A 15,929-nucleotide genomic window follows, 5' to 3' on the forward strand; every position below is an offset into this window, starting at 1 on the left:
TCAGCACACGCTGGAGAGGCCACAAAACAATACAGAAGTCACCAGAAGCCTCTGTGCTGCCACAGCAGAGCACAAATGTCAACAGCTTGTCTGACATGACAAATATGCTGTAGGTGGAAGCGAAATAATTAGCTCTCTGTAAGAGAGTGTTCCAAGCTTGCCAATTTTCCCTTGCAGACAAGGACACTATTCAGAGACTTCAAATATAATAAACTTTTTCTCCCCCCTTTTCTGAACAAAATAACCTACAGAGAAAAATATTTGAAATTTAAAAAAGGTCTGTCCCCATAACAAGTGGGGGAAAGAAGATACAGGGCAGCAAGTGAGAAAACCCAAGGCTTATGGAGTTCCAGAGCAGGAAAGCTTTATCAAGAACAAAGTCAAATGACACTGCATATTCCTCTCTGAATGCAGAGCTCCCTGCTGATCACAGGGAGACTGGGGATGAGGTCTTCACATCTAAATCATTCTGAGATGACAAAATATTTCCTTGAACTACCCCCTCAGGTTGGCAGAAATATTCTCATTCCTACTGAGATTTTGGCAGAACAAATCAGAATTCCTTGTAGCTTAACAAAGCAGTTTTGACATTGCAAAAAGCATCTTTCCCCTTGCTAGAATCACACAGAGCATTCAGTTTCCTTTGACAAGGGCTGATATCTGACCCCTTTGAATTCACCATCCTGACTCGCTAACCAGCATCCCAGAGGGACGAGAATCCGAGAACACCCATGGCCAGAGAACACAAACAGCTATGAGCTGTAAAGCAGAGAGGGTCAGCATGGCCATGACCAGGCAGTGGTACCTGGATGCCGAGTGCTGTGGGAAGGGTTAATGGCAACATGCACAGGCTTGTTCATGAGCTCTCCCTTCAGCGCTTGGACCCACAGCCTCATGCTCTGTGGAACAGGGACACAGGGACACCGGGAGGAAGGCCAGCACTCTTGTTTGCTATAGAAACCAGAAAAACACCCAGGCAATGGCTCCCTGCCCAGGCATGGGGCAAAGCCTTTGCTGCTTGGAGGGCTGGGGCTGGGATCCCCTTCTCTCACCAAGTTAATCAGCATTTAGAGGCCACTCAGTTCACACGAGCATTTGTTACTGGATGAGCAGCAAAACACTGAAAATCCTTTGAAATCTAAATAGCTAAAAGGAACAAGTTGCTTCTCCAGTGGAAAGATTTACTAACCTCAAGCGCCCCAAGTTTGTGCCAGCATCTGAAATACATGATGCATTTCAGAGGGGCAGAGCTCACTGCAAGAGCTGGAGTTTGACCCAGGACAAGTTTCCTGGTGTCTTCTATTAACAGTCAGCAGTTCCAACACAGCTCAAAGCCTCACCTACCCAGGAGGATGACTCGTTGAAGGGGTGGCAAAGGGCTTGATAAGTTTTCTACTCCTGCCTGGTATCTCCCTAGAAACAACTATTTCTTCTGATTACCCCCAGATTCACAATACAAGGTGGCTGGATCCATCACACAAGATGTTATTTAACTTTTCACTGAGGGCTTTGAAGCCAGTGGAAATCACTCCAAGCCATAAGTCTGCACAAGGCCATCCCTTCCTCCCAAATTACAACTTTCAGGCTATATCTGAAATAAAGAACTTTAAACTTGCAATCTATCGCTTGTTCCAGGGCACAGGCTGAAGCTGGGTTTTAAGGCACTGTCTCTTATACATAGATAGCTCATAAATATTCATCTATATGCAAACATCATTCCTTAGCATTTCCCTGGGTAAGCCAGCCAAGTGGGAACGTGGCTTATTGCAATACATTTCTAAACAAAGTTTTAAAGCGCTTTGAAAGCTGATTTGCCTATAGGCTTCTTGTCTGCTACTTTCTTTTCATAAAACTATGGCCTCATGGTTATAACCCCGGACTGGGATTCAGCACATAAGACTTATTCCCAAGTACCATTTACCTGCTGGGTAAACTTTAGGCAAATTCTTGTCTGTGCCTCCACTCCCCCTTCTAATAACCAGGATAATGACACCAGGTCTCTTTTATAAAACATTCCATGGAGTATAGATGACAAGGGTATGTAATCACAAGGCATTATTATTGCTTCAATAACCTTGTCTTATAATGTTACCCTCTATAAAGGATGGTAGACCAAGGCTTCTATTCTAGTTTGCATTGTCATGTTACTACCTGTAGAAGAAGTGCTCTTGAACTTGGCTGGGCTATGGTGATTTACCTGCTGCATAAGTCATTCTTGGTGGTTGATCAAAATCACTCCGATTCCATCCTTGTTTTAAGGGAAAGCCCCAGTTTTACCCAGAAATAGCATTTCCAGTGACTTGCCAGGAGTCTGAATGCTGAAGCTCACGTTCACAGAACAGGTATGTTGGTCTCGTGCAACCCACCACCCAGCTTTACAGCAGAGAGGAGGGCAGAAGGTGACTTAGATCTCCATGTGTTTGGGAAAGGCAGTAAACAACTTCCATAAGGGCAGGCAGGGAGAAGCCTTACTGCTTTACGGGCAGACAGTAGGTGGTAGGGAGGGGATAGAGGATGCCACCCAGACACCCGCTCCACAGCATCTGCTGGCAAAGGCATGGTCCCAAGGTCGAAGCACAAGTGATTATCCACCCAGGCCAATTATGCTGCTTTGAACAGCAAATTGCTTGACCCCAGAAACTCCGGGAAGCGTCAGAAGAACCACTGGGCTACATTGCTTTTTCCAATTTCCAGCCCTGGGCCAAGATGACGTGCATCTGTCTGACTCTAAGGACAGGGAGGGGACACAGTGATATCCCTGCTGCACTCCCAGCCTCCAGCGGCATAGCGATGCCCTGACCTGATGTGTGCAGATGTTTGCCCACATCTGCTCCTTACCTACCCATCCTGCAGAAGTTACTGGGGCTGTTTTACAGCTCTGCCCAACTTCTAGACTGGAAGGAATTTAGAAACTGTCCAGCAAACACCATCCCCATGCCAGTTTGCCCAGTGGGGCTTATCCTGCAGCAGTTCATGGGTACCAGAGCACGGCCTGGCCAGCAACACAGTGCTGTGTGCTCTTAGAGGCTCTCAGGATGCAGCCAAACCTGGCATGGATTTAAGTTTCTGCAGTTGAGGAAAAGGAGGACTAGAAAGGAAAGGGTTGTTCCTCTAGGACATTGGCTAGATGTTTAACAAAGTTCACTTTGTTTTTCTGGGTCTCTCCTTTACTATGCTCAAGCACTACGCGCAGCTTGACACTCGCAAACCGCAGAGGACTGTTCAAGCACTTCAGGGGGACGTTTGGTACAAAGCTTCAGGAGCATGAGGCCAAGCAGGAAGGGCCAGTTTAGACTGCAGCTCTCCCGCCAAGTTAAATTTTAAAGGGACCCGAATAGCCCTCGGATTCCTTGAGGACACATGACTAAGAAGCCTGGAGAGCCCTGGTCTGGAACAGCATTCATGTGAAGGGTCCCCTGTGGGCATCCAGCCACAGCTCAGGCTGCTCACCTTGTGAGATATCCCTGCAAGCTGCAATAACCTTCCTCTGCTAAGGAAAACCTTAGGGAATCTGATACGGTTATCAGCTTTCTTTATTGTTTGTTTTAAAGAAAAGGTATTTCCAACTTAAGAGAATTAAAAGCTGCAGATGCTTTACATAGCCCAGCAGTCTAGTGCATGGGATAATGAACATTTCTTTACGATACAGGATTTTCAAGAAGGCCCAAATCTCCAGTCAACATCCATATCAAAGGGGTAGCAATCCAAAACGTCCCTGGCTGAGCAGGTCAGAGCCTGCCCACAGAAAATGCAAAAGGCTTTTTTTAAGGGAAGTACAAAGACTAGCTACAAAGCTGGTGTCTATCTGCAAGCTATACGAGTTACATACCCACACAGCAGGCTGGTGAGAAGAAACTCTAAGCTGATTAAATTAACCATCCCCAAAATGCTCTGGCAAGGCAGGGTTACCTGCATGGTACAGCGGTTTTTGCTTTGATCTCCAGGAAATGTCTGTTTATTCAAAACCCATTTGCTATAGCAACCATGGTTTAGAGAAAAGGAGGCAGGGGGAAAAGAATTCCCCTGTGCTTTGCTAGGGAAGTTGTACCACCACTGAGAGAGTCCTGTGGTTAAATACCTGGGGCCAATTGACATGGCAACTAATTTCCAGAGCATCTTGCAAACTCGATGCTGGAGCATCTTGGCAGGCTCCTGCAGGAGGGATCCTGTGTTTCCTGCCCCACTCTTACGATCAGTGCGTTGGTTGTCTGGTGGAGATGCCCACCATCCCCCGGGAGCAGAGATCTCCCATAGGGAAGCTGGAGTTCATCACGCCAAAGGAGACTCTCCTCCCCAGTCATCTTATTGTCTTACTGCTCCTCTGTCTGCGAGAGGAGACACTTGGAAGCAGCAGAGATATTCAGAAGCAGGAGATCAAAAGTTCCTCCCTTCCTTTGAGGTTTCAGTCTTTGTGTTGTTTTGGAAGGGGGGGAGAAAACAAACCAAAACAACCAACAAAGCACATAGCCCTCAAGAGGGACACAACACACAAGGTCTGTTGTTTTCCTTTCCCATGTACTAATAATTATCAGTGCAGGTTCAGCACCACTGATTCCAAGCGATCAAACCCCATATCTTAGTCCCATTCATCAGTCACAAAATAGCTTTAAAAAGATTCCTTTTTTAAAGTTGCATGTATACTGGGTCAGGGGGGTTTGCCTTTGTGTTTCCACATTTCTTCAGAAAAGAGGACTGTAAGATGTGGCCCAGCCACAAAGACTCAAACCAGACTCTTTTTTGTTTAATAGCATGAGATTCTCAGCTTTCCTTTGGTGCCCCCATTTCCAGCAGCTGGGAGTTACGCAAAACAACATCGAATGCCACAGGGCTTATAACAAAAATGAAATAAAATAATGAAAACGCATGCCACTGCAGTTTTGCCACCCCTGGGCTGTTTTCAACCGGCACAAGACTGCTTGGCCTCTGCCATGAGCAAAGAGAAGACGATGGAGAGGGAATGGAATGAGACAGCATGTGCTGGTGAGGGCACACCATCTCTGCAGTGTATTTATATGCTGAGGAAGAGATCATGCTGGATGCTGTTTTCTCACCAGTTATATTTCTGTAGACTCACTGGGGTCCTCCAAGCCCTTGTCTGTGGTTCACAGTGGGCTTCTGCTCTGCCCTGCGTGAGAACTGGGGTTCTCCTCCTTCAGCTTGATGCCGACCAGGTATAAAAGCATGAGGAATTTGCTGGTTTGTGCTTTCATTTCAGTTCTATGGATTCCAAAGCAGCTGCTGTGGGATAAGCCGCTTCCCTTTGCACAGAAAGGTTTTTCTGCTCCATAAATACTGCATGTCACTTTCTGGTTACTGAAGCACAAAGCCAAACCTTGGCACAGAGGAGCCACGAGGACCCAATGCAGCTCAGGGGGACAAGGACACTTCTGCAGCAGCAACCACCACCGAAAAACAGGTTTCCTCACATATTTTCCTTGTTAGGAGGAGAGTCAGAGAACAGTCAACAGGCTGATTTAGCAACAGCCCTTCCAAGCGCTGAGCCTCTCAGTGCTGTTGGCTCAGACCGCTTGTGGCACAGACCAAGCTGTAAATTATTCAGAGCCATAGAACTCCTGCCATCCAGGAGGCCAGGCAAGTCTGGACCCCTTGCCAGCCTGTCTGCATGCTCCCACTCCTGCCCCTGTCTCACTTTGAACATTGTCTTTCCACACCAGGCTACAAGGACAAGGAAACCACAGGGAATCGCTGACCAGACACGCACTCACAGCAGTTATACCCAAAGCCTGAGCCACATGAAGCAGAAAGTGCAGCGGAGTCCATGCACCCATCACGCAAATGGACCATTTGCAAATGGTCCTGGAAAATGATGGCTAAAACAACCACACAAAGAAATGGGGAGGGGATATGGACAAGACAATGAAACCTGGTGTTATATTTGGATGCAAATTTTCCCCAGCAGCACTGGTGACCAAGAAGCAGAAGATTTTAAGAGAAAACCTGCTAACAACTAGAAGCCTTCCAGAAGTATAACAGCCTGGCTTATTTACTTCCCTCAAAGCCAGTAAAACACTGGAGCATTAACAAGAACAGCCTGAGCAATGAAATGCAAATGCCACTCAAATAATTAAATAAAGAGAACGATCCTCCTCCCAAAACAATGGACAGAGCTGTAACATCTACCCTCACGGGAAAGCCTCATACAGGAGGCTCTTGTTCCAGCCGCTTCAAAGAGGCTGTTTAATTTTAGTAGGTCGGCAAGCGTATGACATTACAAAGCACTTCTTAGACAAAAGCAGAGCTGAGGAGCCCTGCAATCCATTTTCCCTACAGGAAGGAAGGCAAAGCTTCCTTTTGCAGGGAGGAGGTGGAAGGGGAAAGGGGAGGGGGCTGACATTTTAGAGAGAATGAACAAGGCCAATGTAGGCCAGGCACAGTGCAGGGAGGTGAAACCAGCAGAACAGAGCGGAATATAAACCAGCCCCACCTCTCACCCAAGCTCCATGTGTGTTTGCCTTTTTAATTTTGCTGAGATTAGTTCTGCTGCATTTGCAACCTGTCCAAATGCTGAGTCCCCTCCTAGCAGAGATGTTTGTCTTTCACTTCCTCAGAAGTGTACATATTTACTTCATTCTTTCATGCAGCCAGGGCTCAGCATCACAAATACCTAGTCTCTAGGCAACTTGCAGCCCGGCTCCCTTGAAACAAGATAACACACAGGAGGAAGTGCTCAGTGCTGGGTACCGCAGCCCTCCGAGCAGGGTGTCACAGAGAAGTTGGGGGCTTTAGTGATGAGTTTTTAAATAAGAACGGGCACCAACGCATGCTGACACTGCAAAAGGTGCTTGCTGAATAAGCACACATTGCCCAATAGAATAGTACCTCTCCTGCATTGCTTAACTGAGGAATGAACTAGACATGGATTGTGTTATTCCAGTGACAGCCCTGCAGCTCAGGCCTTGGCTCCCTCGGCATAATGAGCAGGGAACCACAGCTCTGACAGCTCAGCTCACACAAGTACAAGTTTCAAAAGCTGAGATCTTTTTTTAACTCTAGTAAGAATACCCTGGGAGGCCATAAAGGTATCTGATTAAAAAGAGGAAGGAAAAAGTAACAGAGCTGCTGAATGCACCCTTTAACACTTTCCTGACTTGCCAGTAGTTGTAAGAAGGAGCAGAGGAACTGGCCATGAAGATGGGTTTGAAAATTATAGAATGACAGAATGGTTTGGGTTGGAATGGACCTTAAAGCTCACCCAGTTCCAAGCCCCTGCCATGGGCAGAAATGTGCAGCTATACAGGTCACACACAGGAACAGCCTCTTACCCAGAGCTTGCCATCCCAATAAAAGGCTCCCAGCAGCTTGACGATGTGCCGGTGATCACATGTTGCCAGTATTTCAATCTCCACCATGTAATCCTCCAGTTCATCTTCACTCTTTGTTTCAATGACTTTGGCAGCCGCTAAAGCACCGGTTTCCTTGTTCTTAGCCTGCAAGACAAAACCAGTGTGAGTACAACAAAGGCGAGAAGGGCCAGGAGCACACAATACTTGCACAAGTCCTGCTCTTCCAATTCATGCTCAGCTTGACTGGTACCAGCCACAACACAAGCACAGAAACTTGCAGAGGCATTTCTGCTTCCTCAACCTGCCCATAGCTTTGCAGAGAGGATGAATGCTGTGTCAGGGCCAAAGCATCCTCCTTCCAGTCTCCAGTGCCCACACCACTTCCCATCCTGGGGAGAAAGAGGCTTTTAGAAAAGGAGATGTATCCTACTGTTTGTAGCATGAGGCTCTCTGATAATATCATAGGCGATAGTTCCAATTACTAGAAGTCCTGAGTACACAGATAATGCAGCCAAATTCAAGACGGGTGTATTTTGATTTCCCAGGACTGCCCAGTATTCCTGGTGTTACATACTAGTGGGCTTCTCAGATCACAGTAATAAAAATAGTACACATTCTTTCCGAGCTGCCCCCTCCATTGTCTATAGTCCCTTTAACCAGCTTATTCACCAAATAAACAGAAAACCATCAAAACCTCTCAGTGGTTGGAAAACTTTCCCTTCCCATTCCTCACACCACCACAGACACATGGTTGCTGACCTCCTTCCCCCCAATCACTCTTCCCCAAGCAGCAATCACTGCCCAGGAAGGGGCTGCTCTGCTTGTAGGAGCCACACACTAGTAACAGACTAGGAAGTTCCAGGCTGTACTGGAAGCATTTGCAGACATGTTTCTTGTCACCCCACTCTTCTCGTGCTCCCATCCCACACGAGGAAAATGCAGCTGATGAAAGGTTTGGCTAAGAGCAAGCACCTGTAAGCAGGGATGGAGCTGCTCCCATGGAGGACCATTTCAGCATCATCCACCCAGCACTGTCCACTGGCTTCTCCCAGAACGGCCACGGCAAGTTTGCATTTTGCAAATACAGTTTGTACAAATTGTTTCAAAAGAACACCAAAAGAGTTTGCGAGACAGTCTCTGCACTGGGATGCGTCACATGCTGGTAGAGGGGGCAAGACGGGAGCTGTTGACTCAGGAGCATCCCGCCATTCCCAGCAGTGCACTGAATCACCAGATCAAGGGGCAGGATAAATCTCTATAGCTCACCCGTTCTGCTCCCCACTGATGCAGGCAAGACCCATGCCATGATGGCAGTTCATTACCTATTTTCCTTCCATCACACCCACTTTGGGCTGCCTTTCCCCCTCTGTGGGTGCTGCTACTGTAGGAGCTGGGCAAGCTCTGGTTGTGACCTTTCTTACTGCTCTGTAGTTTATGTATGTGTGTTTGGAAAACCTACAAAGGAGCTTACAGGATGATTAATTCCTAATACAAACACTGTGAGCCCCGATGAACAGTTTTATATAGCTTAAGTGATAGCATAACTGTGTACTGAGGAATAGGCTGGGAAGGGGGGCAAGGAGTAAGGGGAAACCAAGACAATGTAGTGGGGAAAGTAAGGGACCCCTGAGTCTTTGCTGGGTTTTGAAGACTTGCTGCATTTGCATGAATTGGCATTGACAGCTCTGTCTTTACCACAGGGGACAAATTCATTTCCATCTGGGCTTGCTGCCCAAGCGCAAGACAGAAGCTCATGCTGGTTTCTTTTGCTCCCGTTGGTTTGTTTCTCACCAAGTTACCCCTAGATGCCCAGAGGAGTGCACACAGAGCAGGGCAGGGGGAGACGCAGAGCACAGTAAGCATGGGGAAAAGCAGAGCGCTTCCAAATTGAAGCAAGAGGTGCCCCACTCTGTTTGCTTTGCACTTATGGTGTTGGGAGAGGTCCAAGAAGGGGAAGTAAATATTGTGAGAGGAGGTGGGGCTTCCCTTGGAGGTCAGCCATTGCACGCTTCCCACTGGCGGGGTCCCGGCCAGCTCAGCCTTTCCAGGATGCTGGGGCCCTGCAGGCACCTAAAAGAGCCCGGGAGTAGAACGTGCCCCAGTTGCCCACAGCATCACCTACTGAGAAGTCTGATACGACCTACCCTCACTCCCAAGCCTCGGGGGAGTCACCTTGACAGCCACACTGCCACCTCTGATCCCCTCCTGGGCTTGCTAGAGGCAAAAGTACAGGGATGCTGGATGCTGAGCTGGAGGACACAGGTTTGCAAACCAGGCTGCAAGCTGTGGGTGAGGGAGTGACTGCAGCCCACATGTTCACTGTGGCAGACTGGCCTCATTCATCATTACTAACGGGTGAGCAACCCAGCAACCCCCAGCAATCACTTCCTTTCTAGATATGAGCCCGTGTATGCCCTGCCTGATGTTCAGTCTTTAAAGATGTCCATAACAGAATTAGCTGCTGCCTTTCTCCACCACGCTGGACTGTCCCAAATGAGAGTGTTTACCCAGCCACCTCCATTTCCTCATCCATTCTAGCAGGGGAGACAGCCTGGGGAGGGAAGGGATCCCACAGGCTGCATGAGGTGGGCTTCCACCCCAAGGGGAGAGGAGCACTGCACTGCCCCATGTCCCCTCAGACCAGCAGGCACAGGGGTGTCACACCACTTGGTCACACCAGCAGAAGCGACACCACCATCTCCAAAGAGAAGTCAGCTCAGGACACCACAAACCCGTGAAGCAAGAACATTAGCTTCTGAAACAGCAAGCTTACACGGGTAGGGATGCTGCGGGCATGGTGTGCGCATGAGCCCTGTACTGTCCCTGCTCCTGTGATAATGTCATGGCTACAACTAAGTGCACTCACAGCACTTCCCAGAAGAGACCAAAATGACCCTTAGCCCTGCAGGACAGCGGAAGAAGGTGAAGTAGGAAGGAGACCCAAGACTATGAAGTCATGGGCGATCTTGGAAAATTAATCTCCTCTGTCATGGCCCACTGTAGTGTGGAGAGAAGACTGGTTCTTCCACACAGCTGCCTTTGAGAGGACCAACACTCGTACATTCTGGACAGCTCATCCCCTCCTGAGTTGTCTCTGGCCAGCCTGAGCCCAAACCCAGTCTGTAGTGTGTCTACCATGTAAGACAGGGAGATTCCCACCGTCTGGTGTGGGCATTCCTGAACTGAGCTCAGCAAGTCACGTTTGTCACTGCAAGAGCTTTGGAAATCCAAGGAGCTTCTGTCCATTTCTCCACCTTCATTTTCCATCCATCTGTTCTTCCTCCAGCCGTGACACCAGGCTGCAGGCTCCCTGGGAATGGCAGCTGCCTGCCATCAGGCAGATGGCTGCATCACAGCCCCTCACAGCAGCCAGCCAGCTCCCAAAGCTGCTCACAGCAAGCCAGATTTGTACAGGCAGCGTCACATTTTGGCCAAGTACGCCAGGCAGTCTCTGTAATTCACATCTGGCGATTTCCTGCAGCTTCTCTGCTGGTATTTTCCTGCATACATTGTATTACGACAGAGATATGCTTCCAGGAAGGTTTGTTGTGATCCCAAATAGGCCAAAGGCAAACACTGCCAGCCCTGGGAGCTGCTTTCAGACATCCCTGGTGTGAGATGATGGTTTAGGGTTTAAAGCCCTTTCTTGATTTCTGCTTATCGTTGTGCAATAGATGTGAATCTGCCTCAAGACATTAGCACAAAGCAAAACACAGCCTGCCCTGCCCTCAACAAGCCAAGCTAGCAATTAGGCAGAAGGAATCAGCATCTCCAAGTCTGTCACCTGAAGGCCTAGATAATGCCCCTTACAGCAAGGGGACACAGAGTGCCAGACTGAGAAGAGACAGCATCTGCTGCTAATTCTCCGAGAGCTGCAGGATGGAAGGAAAAGGTTGCACCAGCCTCTCTGCAGCTTTACTTCTATCTGGAGGGGGACCATGCCCTCACCTTACAGCAAGGGACATGAAAACTTCTCTCATGCTGGCTGCTTGGTTTGTCTTTAAATCCCAAAGAAAGGAAGAGACAATGATATGGAGGAAAGAAGAAAACCAAGAACTATCAAGAAAGCACCCTAGGACAACTCATCAACAGTCTGTTAGACAGCCACATCATTTGGAATGGAATCCTGCAAAATACAGTTTGAATTAGAAACCCCAAGTCTTCTGCAAACCCCAACCTAATTACAGGGTCTCCAACCCAGCAAAAGTCCAGGTAAAGAATGCAGAGATGGAGAGAACACTTCTGTTCTCAGGTAGAACACCCCCAAATGCACAGCCTTTGAGGAATCTGTGGCGTTTCCCATTTTCTTCCAGTGAAATTTGTGGGCAGAAGCAAAAGAACCACAAAGATGGTAAGATTCCAAGAACAGAAACTGTTTGATGCCAGTCTACAACCTACAGCTGGCCAGTCAAAAGCACACATCCAGTTCCATCATCTTTTAGCTCCTTCACTCCTGGCCGTTTTAATACCATGGATAATTTGTCCCTGGAGTGCAGTTTAGTACCAAAACTAAACAAAGAGAGCAGCCAGCTGCCAGCACAGTGCCCAGGATGGACTGTTAAGCTACAGTTCGATTCATTACAGCCTTGGCATTTGAAACCTGACAAGCCCTTACGGCCACTTCCAGCCTTTGTGCAAATCAACACACCGCAGAGACCACGTCTGACGGGTCTGTGCAGAAACAGGATTGGAACGTGCATTCCACAGAAAACATATCACATAAAAGTTCTCCAGTAAACCACTTCCAGAAAGGCATGCCAGGAGCCAAGCATGATACAAAGCAAAGGATCTTGCTGGAGTTCTCTAGAGCAAGATAGGTGCTGGACATGCTACTAGCAAACACACTGGGAATACCAGGGGATAAGGGATGAATAGGATTACTCCTAGAAGGCAGAGGCATAGAGAAACTACTTATGGATTTAAGGGGTGCCTGTTCAGGTGACAGAAGAGGCTGTTTGGCTTTGCCTGTGACTCAACCTCTGAGCTATTGTGAAATCCAGATTGTGACAAACACAGGAACTATTTTAAGCCTTTAAAGAACACATTACCGGAAGGCTGGATTGTTCAGTCCTTCCTCGTGCAGGATTGCTGCTGAAGGCAATGGCCAGTTTCTAGGTGAGGCAGGGGAAACCCAACATGAACTCTCACTCACTAGTGGAAAGGAGAGAGCTAGCACCGGCAGCACCCGATCATGTCGTCTACACATGCTTGCCCACAGCATCTTCCCAAGCCAAGGGACAATCCTTTTTAAGCTGGTCTGCCATATCGTGTCACCATATTTTTGGTGCGAGCTACTCTTCCCATCCTGGTAAGCCTTCTCTCTGTGCCAGGAAAGCTGATGCTTCAGATATCACTGAGTTACAGAACCAGGAGTAAAAAGCCTGGTGCTTTCAGTGGATGCTATGTTTGGAGGGGGATAGTTCTGACTTCCCCCACCTCCCACACCGCATTCCCATTGTGTGCCTTTGTATGCAAGCAACTGCACACTTACTTATTTCTCAGAGACTACCTAACGACTAATTGCCTTCCGATGCACTTTGCCCAAGCTGCCTGCATCAGTAATCAAGCACAGAATAGACAGACTTGAGTCAGTGCTCGTATTATTGTCCAGTAATCAATGGGAGCTGAAACGAGCCCAACAAGCTCCCTAGAGCCACTTCAGTCTGCCACCATAAGTGAAGCCTGGTTTGGGGTTCTTTGGAAACGATGAATCCAGCCCTTGGCAGACCCAGCAGATCAGTTGGTGATGAGCAGGCACAGGCACAGCAGTAAGGCTGGCACAGCCCTGGTCTGGCAGCCCCGATACACACAGCGGCATCGGGTCGGGCTGGACCAGTGCTGGTGCTCTGGCAGCTGTGGCAACACTCGTGCAGGGGCGAAGGGGAAGCGGAAGTGGCTTGTGAAACAAGTCAGTGTTAGTTATAAAAAACCATGCAGAAACGCCTTCCTCTGGTTTTTACAAGCTAGAGGCAAAGTAACATAACCAGAGAGCTCAAACTATGGCCAAGGACTTGTTTTCTCTGTAGACATGCCAAAAACCAGTGTGACCGAAGTGTGGCACAAACACCTTTTCTTGTCTTAAAGGCTCAGCACTGGCCCAGCAGAAGAGGGTGAGAGATAACAAGCCCAAGCAGCAGTTGGTTGGTCAAGGAACAGGAAAGCGCTGTGCAGTGCTTCAGACCTTGCACCCAAACACCGCAGCAGAGCCCAGAAGAACAAGAGGCTTCTTTGCTGCTACATCCCACTATAGCCCACCCACAGAAACTGAGTGGACCTCGTGGTCCTGGTGCAAGTGAGAAGTGAACAAGTATCCATGCCAGGGTTGAAGAGAGGAAAGATCCACATGGATCCAACATCTTCAGCCTACACAGGCCTAGAACTCAGAAGCACAAAACATCCTTCAAATCACTGGTCCCCTGGAAGAACACAGTGCTCTGGGTGAAGCACTCCTGCCTGATCTTCAGTCAATGCCACAATATTGAAAGAGAAAATTAAAATGGTGAGGAAAAACTCCATGCAGGCACTTCTGAGCTTCATAGCAATTTTCTGCTCCAGTTTGGTACATAAGGAGCTAAGGCTCAAGCAGCTACTACACCTGAGAGCCAGGGAACAGGGCTTAGACAGGCAATGATAGTAGTCACGTCTGTGTGTCAGCTCTTTCACTCTGTGCTAGAAAAGGCCTCGGTAGAAGAATAACGAACTGCTCAGACCTTTGCTACCTCTGCAGCACAAGCCTGCCCAGGGCGGACACCCAACAACTCTCCTGCGCTTGCCTGCGATTGTCTAGAGAGAAATGCAGGGCAGGCAGCAGCTCAACAACAACAAGCAGCAGAGGTCCACCAGCATCACCTGGTTTTGCGGGGGCACAACTTCCTGCACTGTCTCTCCTGCCTACTGAAATACCACACAAACATTTTGGTTGGTTGAATGAGAACACAAGCACAGGCAGGTGTCAGGGAATTGCACAGAAAGGTTTCCACGTGTTGGATGGGAAAAGCATTCTGTTTTGAAGAGATGACATTCAGGGGTGGAAGTGAGGTGCTTTTCTATAGCCAGGAGGCAGAAGTCAGTTAATCCAACTCCAGAAGCACTAAGAGCTCAGCTCTTCACAAGGGCCACACTTCCCCTTCCAACCCTTCATCCTTGAGGCAGCACATACAGACATCACTCCTGAACATGACTGCATTCCCCTCTCCAACAGAAGCAAAGCAGCTCCGGCAGCACGGTGATGCTCAGGCCCAGCTGCTGAAGCAGACGGGCTATGCTGAGCGAGGCAGCAGGTCACTGTGCCTGTGGTTTGCAGCACCCAGCGCTGGCAAACCACATGCCTGCACCACTCCCACTGCCTTCCAGAGGCAAGTTTGTCAACATGTACCTGTTACCTCAGTGTTTTAAAGAGTATGTTTTATGTGACTTTGCTCTTTGTAGCCAAATTCCTTTTCTCCCATGACTTCAGACTGAGCAAGGTTGGCAGTACTGGTGGATGGGAGAGCAGCACAAGCCACCCAGGACCTGCAACCACATAATGTGGCAGCAAGGATGGGTTTGATCTGAGACTCATGAGGAGAACCCCTGATATACACTACAGCATCCCAAGGATGAGAAAAAGAATCCTTTTTCCAAGGAAACTGCATGTTTGAGGAAAAAAAAAATTAAGAACTATGAGATGTGCTGGGCAGGAATTTTTCTAAGAAACAATGATTGCCACGTGCTCGAGGATGAAAGGCTCACAGCCTTCATCTAAGCTTTCTCTTCCACGCTATTGCCCACAGCTCTTGCTGTCAGCAGCACTGCCAAGCTCTGGGCCATGACACTGAATTCATTAGCAAAATATTTAGGCCGTGGAGAGCTACCCTCTCCGCTGCCACATAGATACAGCCATGGCTCTCCAGGGACAAGCTTCACTTGGACTTCAGCACAGATGAAGCATCACATGTTCCAAGTGGGTTTCAAGTGAGCACTGAGTTTAAAGTTCAACCAGGTTTAATATTGTTGGGCCACTGCTCTATCAGTAGAGGAGTGGAGTCTTCCCATTCCTCTTCTTTCCCCAGCTGAAACGTTTCAAGAAAACCCTTCAGCCATTCTAAGGGACAATGATTTAATCTTTAATTTTTTTTTTGCTGCCATAGTTACAATCAACTAAAACTTCACCAACCCCCTTTGTTAACTTCCTCTCTTTCTTTTTTTTTTTAAGCTAACTCAGCAGATTAACATCTCTCCATGACACCCTTTCCAGGAATTACATGTTAAATCCCCCATGAATCAAACCGACAAGAGCTGAGCCCGAGTCACTGGAGCCAACTCATGCAGAGCCAGAGCAGTATAGGTTCAGCTGGTGAGCAGAGAGAGTACTGCAAGTGACAGGGACGGTCTTGTGCCTTCAAACAGGCCCATCACTGTGAAAACCAGGCTTACAGAGCAGCTGCACAACATTTAAAAATTAGTCTTATTACTCACATTTCAAAACAGAGCATTTATAGTCTGTAGCATGTACAGCAGTAATACCACCCTCACAGATCAGATAACCCAAATTCAGCTTTTCAAGCCATTATCTTAAGAAGAAAGGAGAACAACAACATAAAAGGCACAGCTGTGAGGCATGTAACACAGGGCTCAGCGATATCT

General features: G+C 48.2%; 1 protein-coding gene across 1 annotated transcript in view; it reads right to left on the reverse strand.

Moving 5' to 3' along the window:
• STK10 (serine/threonine kinase 10) overlaps positions 1 to 15,929 on the reverse strand; it is a 47,524-nt gene that overhangs the window by 27,835 nt on the left and 3,760 nt on the right. Inside the window, exon 2 of the mRNA XM_030504541.1 lies at positions 7,284 to 7,448. Coding sequence (XP_030360401.1) covers positions 7,284 to 7,448 — 165 coding nt within the window. The remainder of the gene's footprint in view (positions 1 to 7,283; positions 7,449 to 15,929) is intronic.

This window comes from Strigops habroptila, chromosome 12 (genome assembly GCF_004027225.2).
Source record: "Strigops habroptila isolate Jane chromosome 12, bStrHab1.2.pri, whole genome shotgun sequence".
Classification (NCBI taxonomy): domain Eukaryota; kingdom Metazoa; phylum Chordata; class Aves; order Psittaciformes; family Psittacidae; genus Strigops; species Strigops habroptila.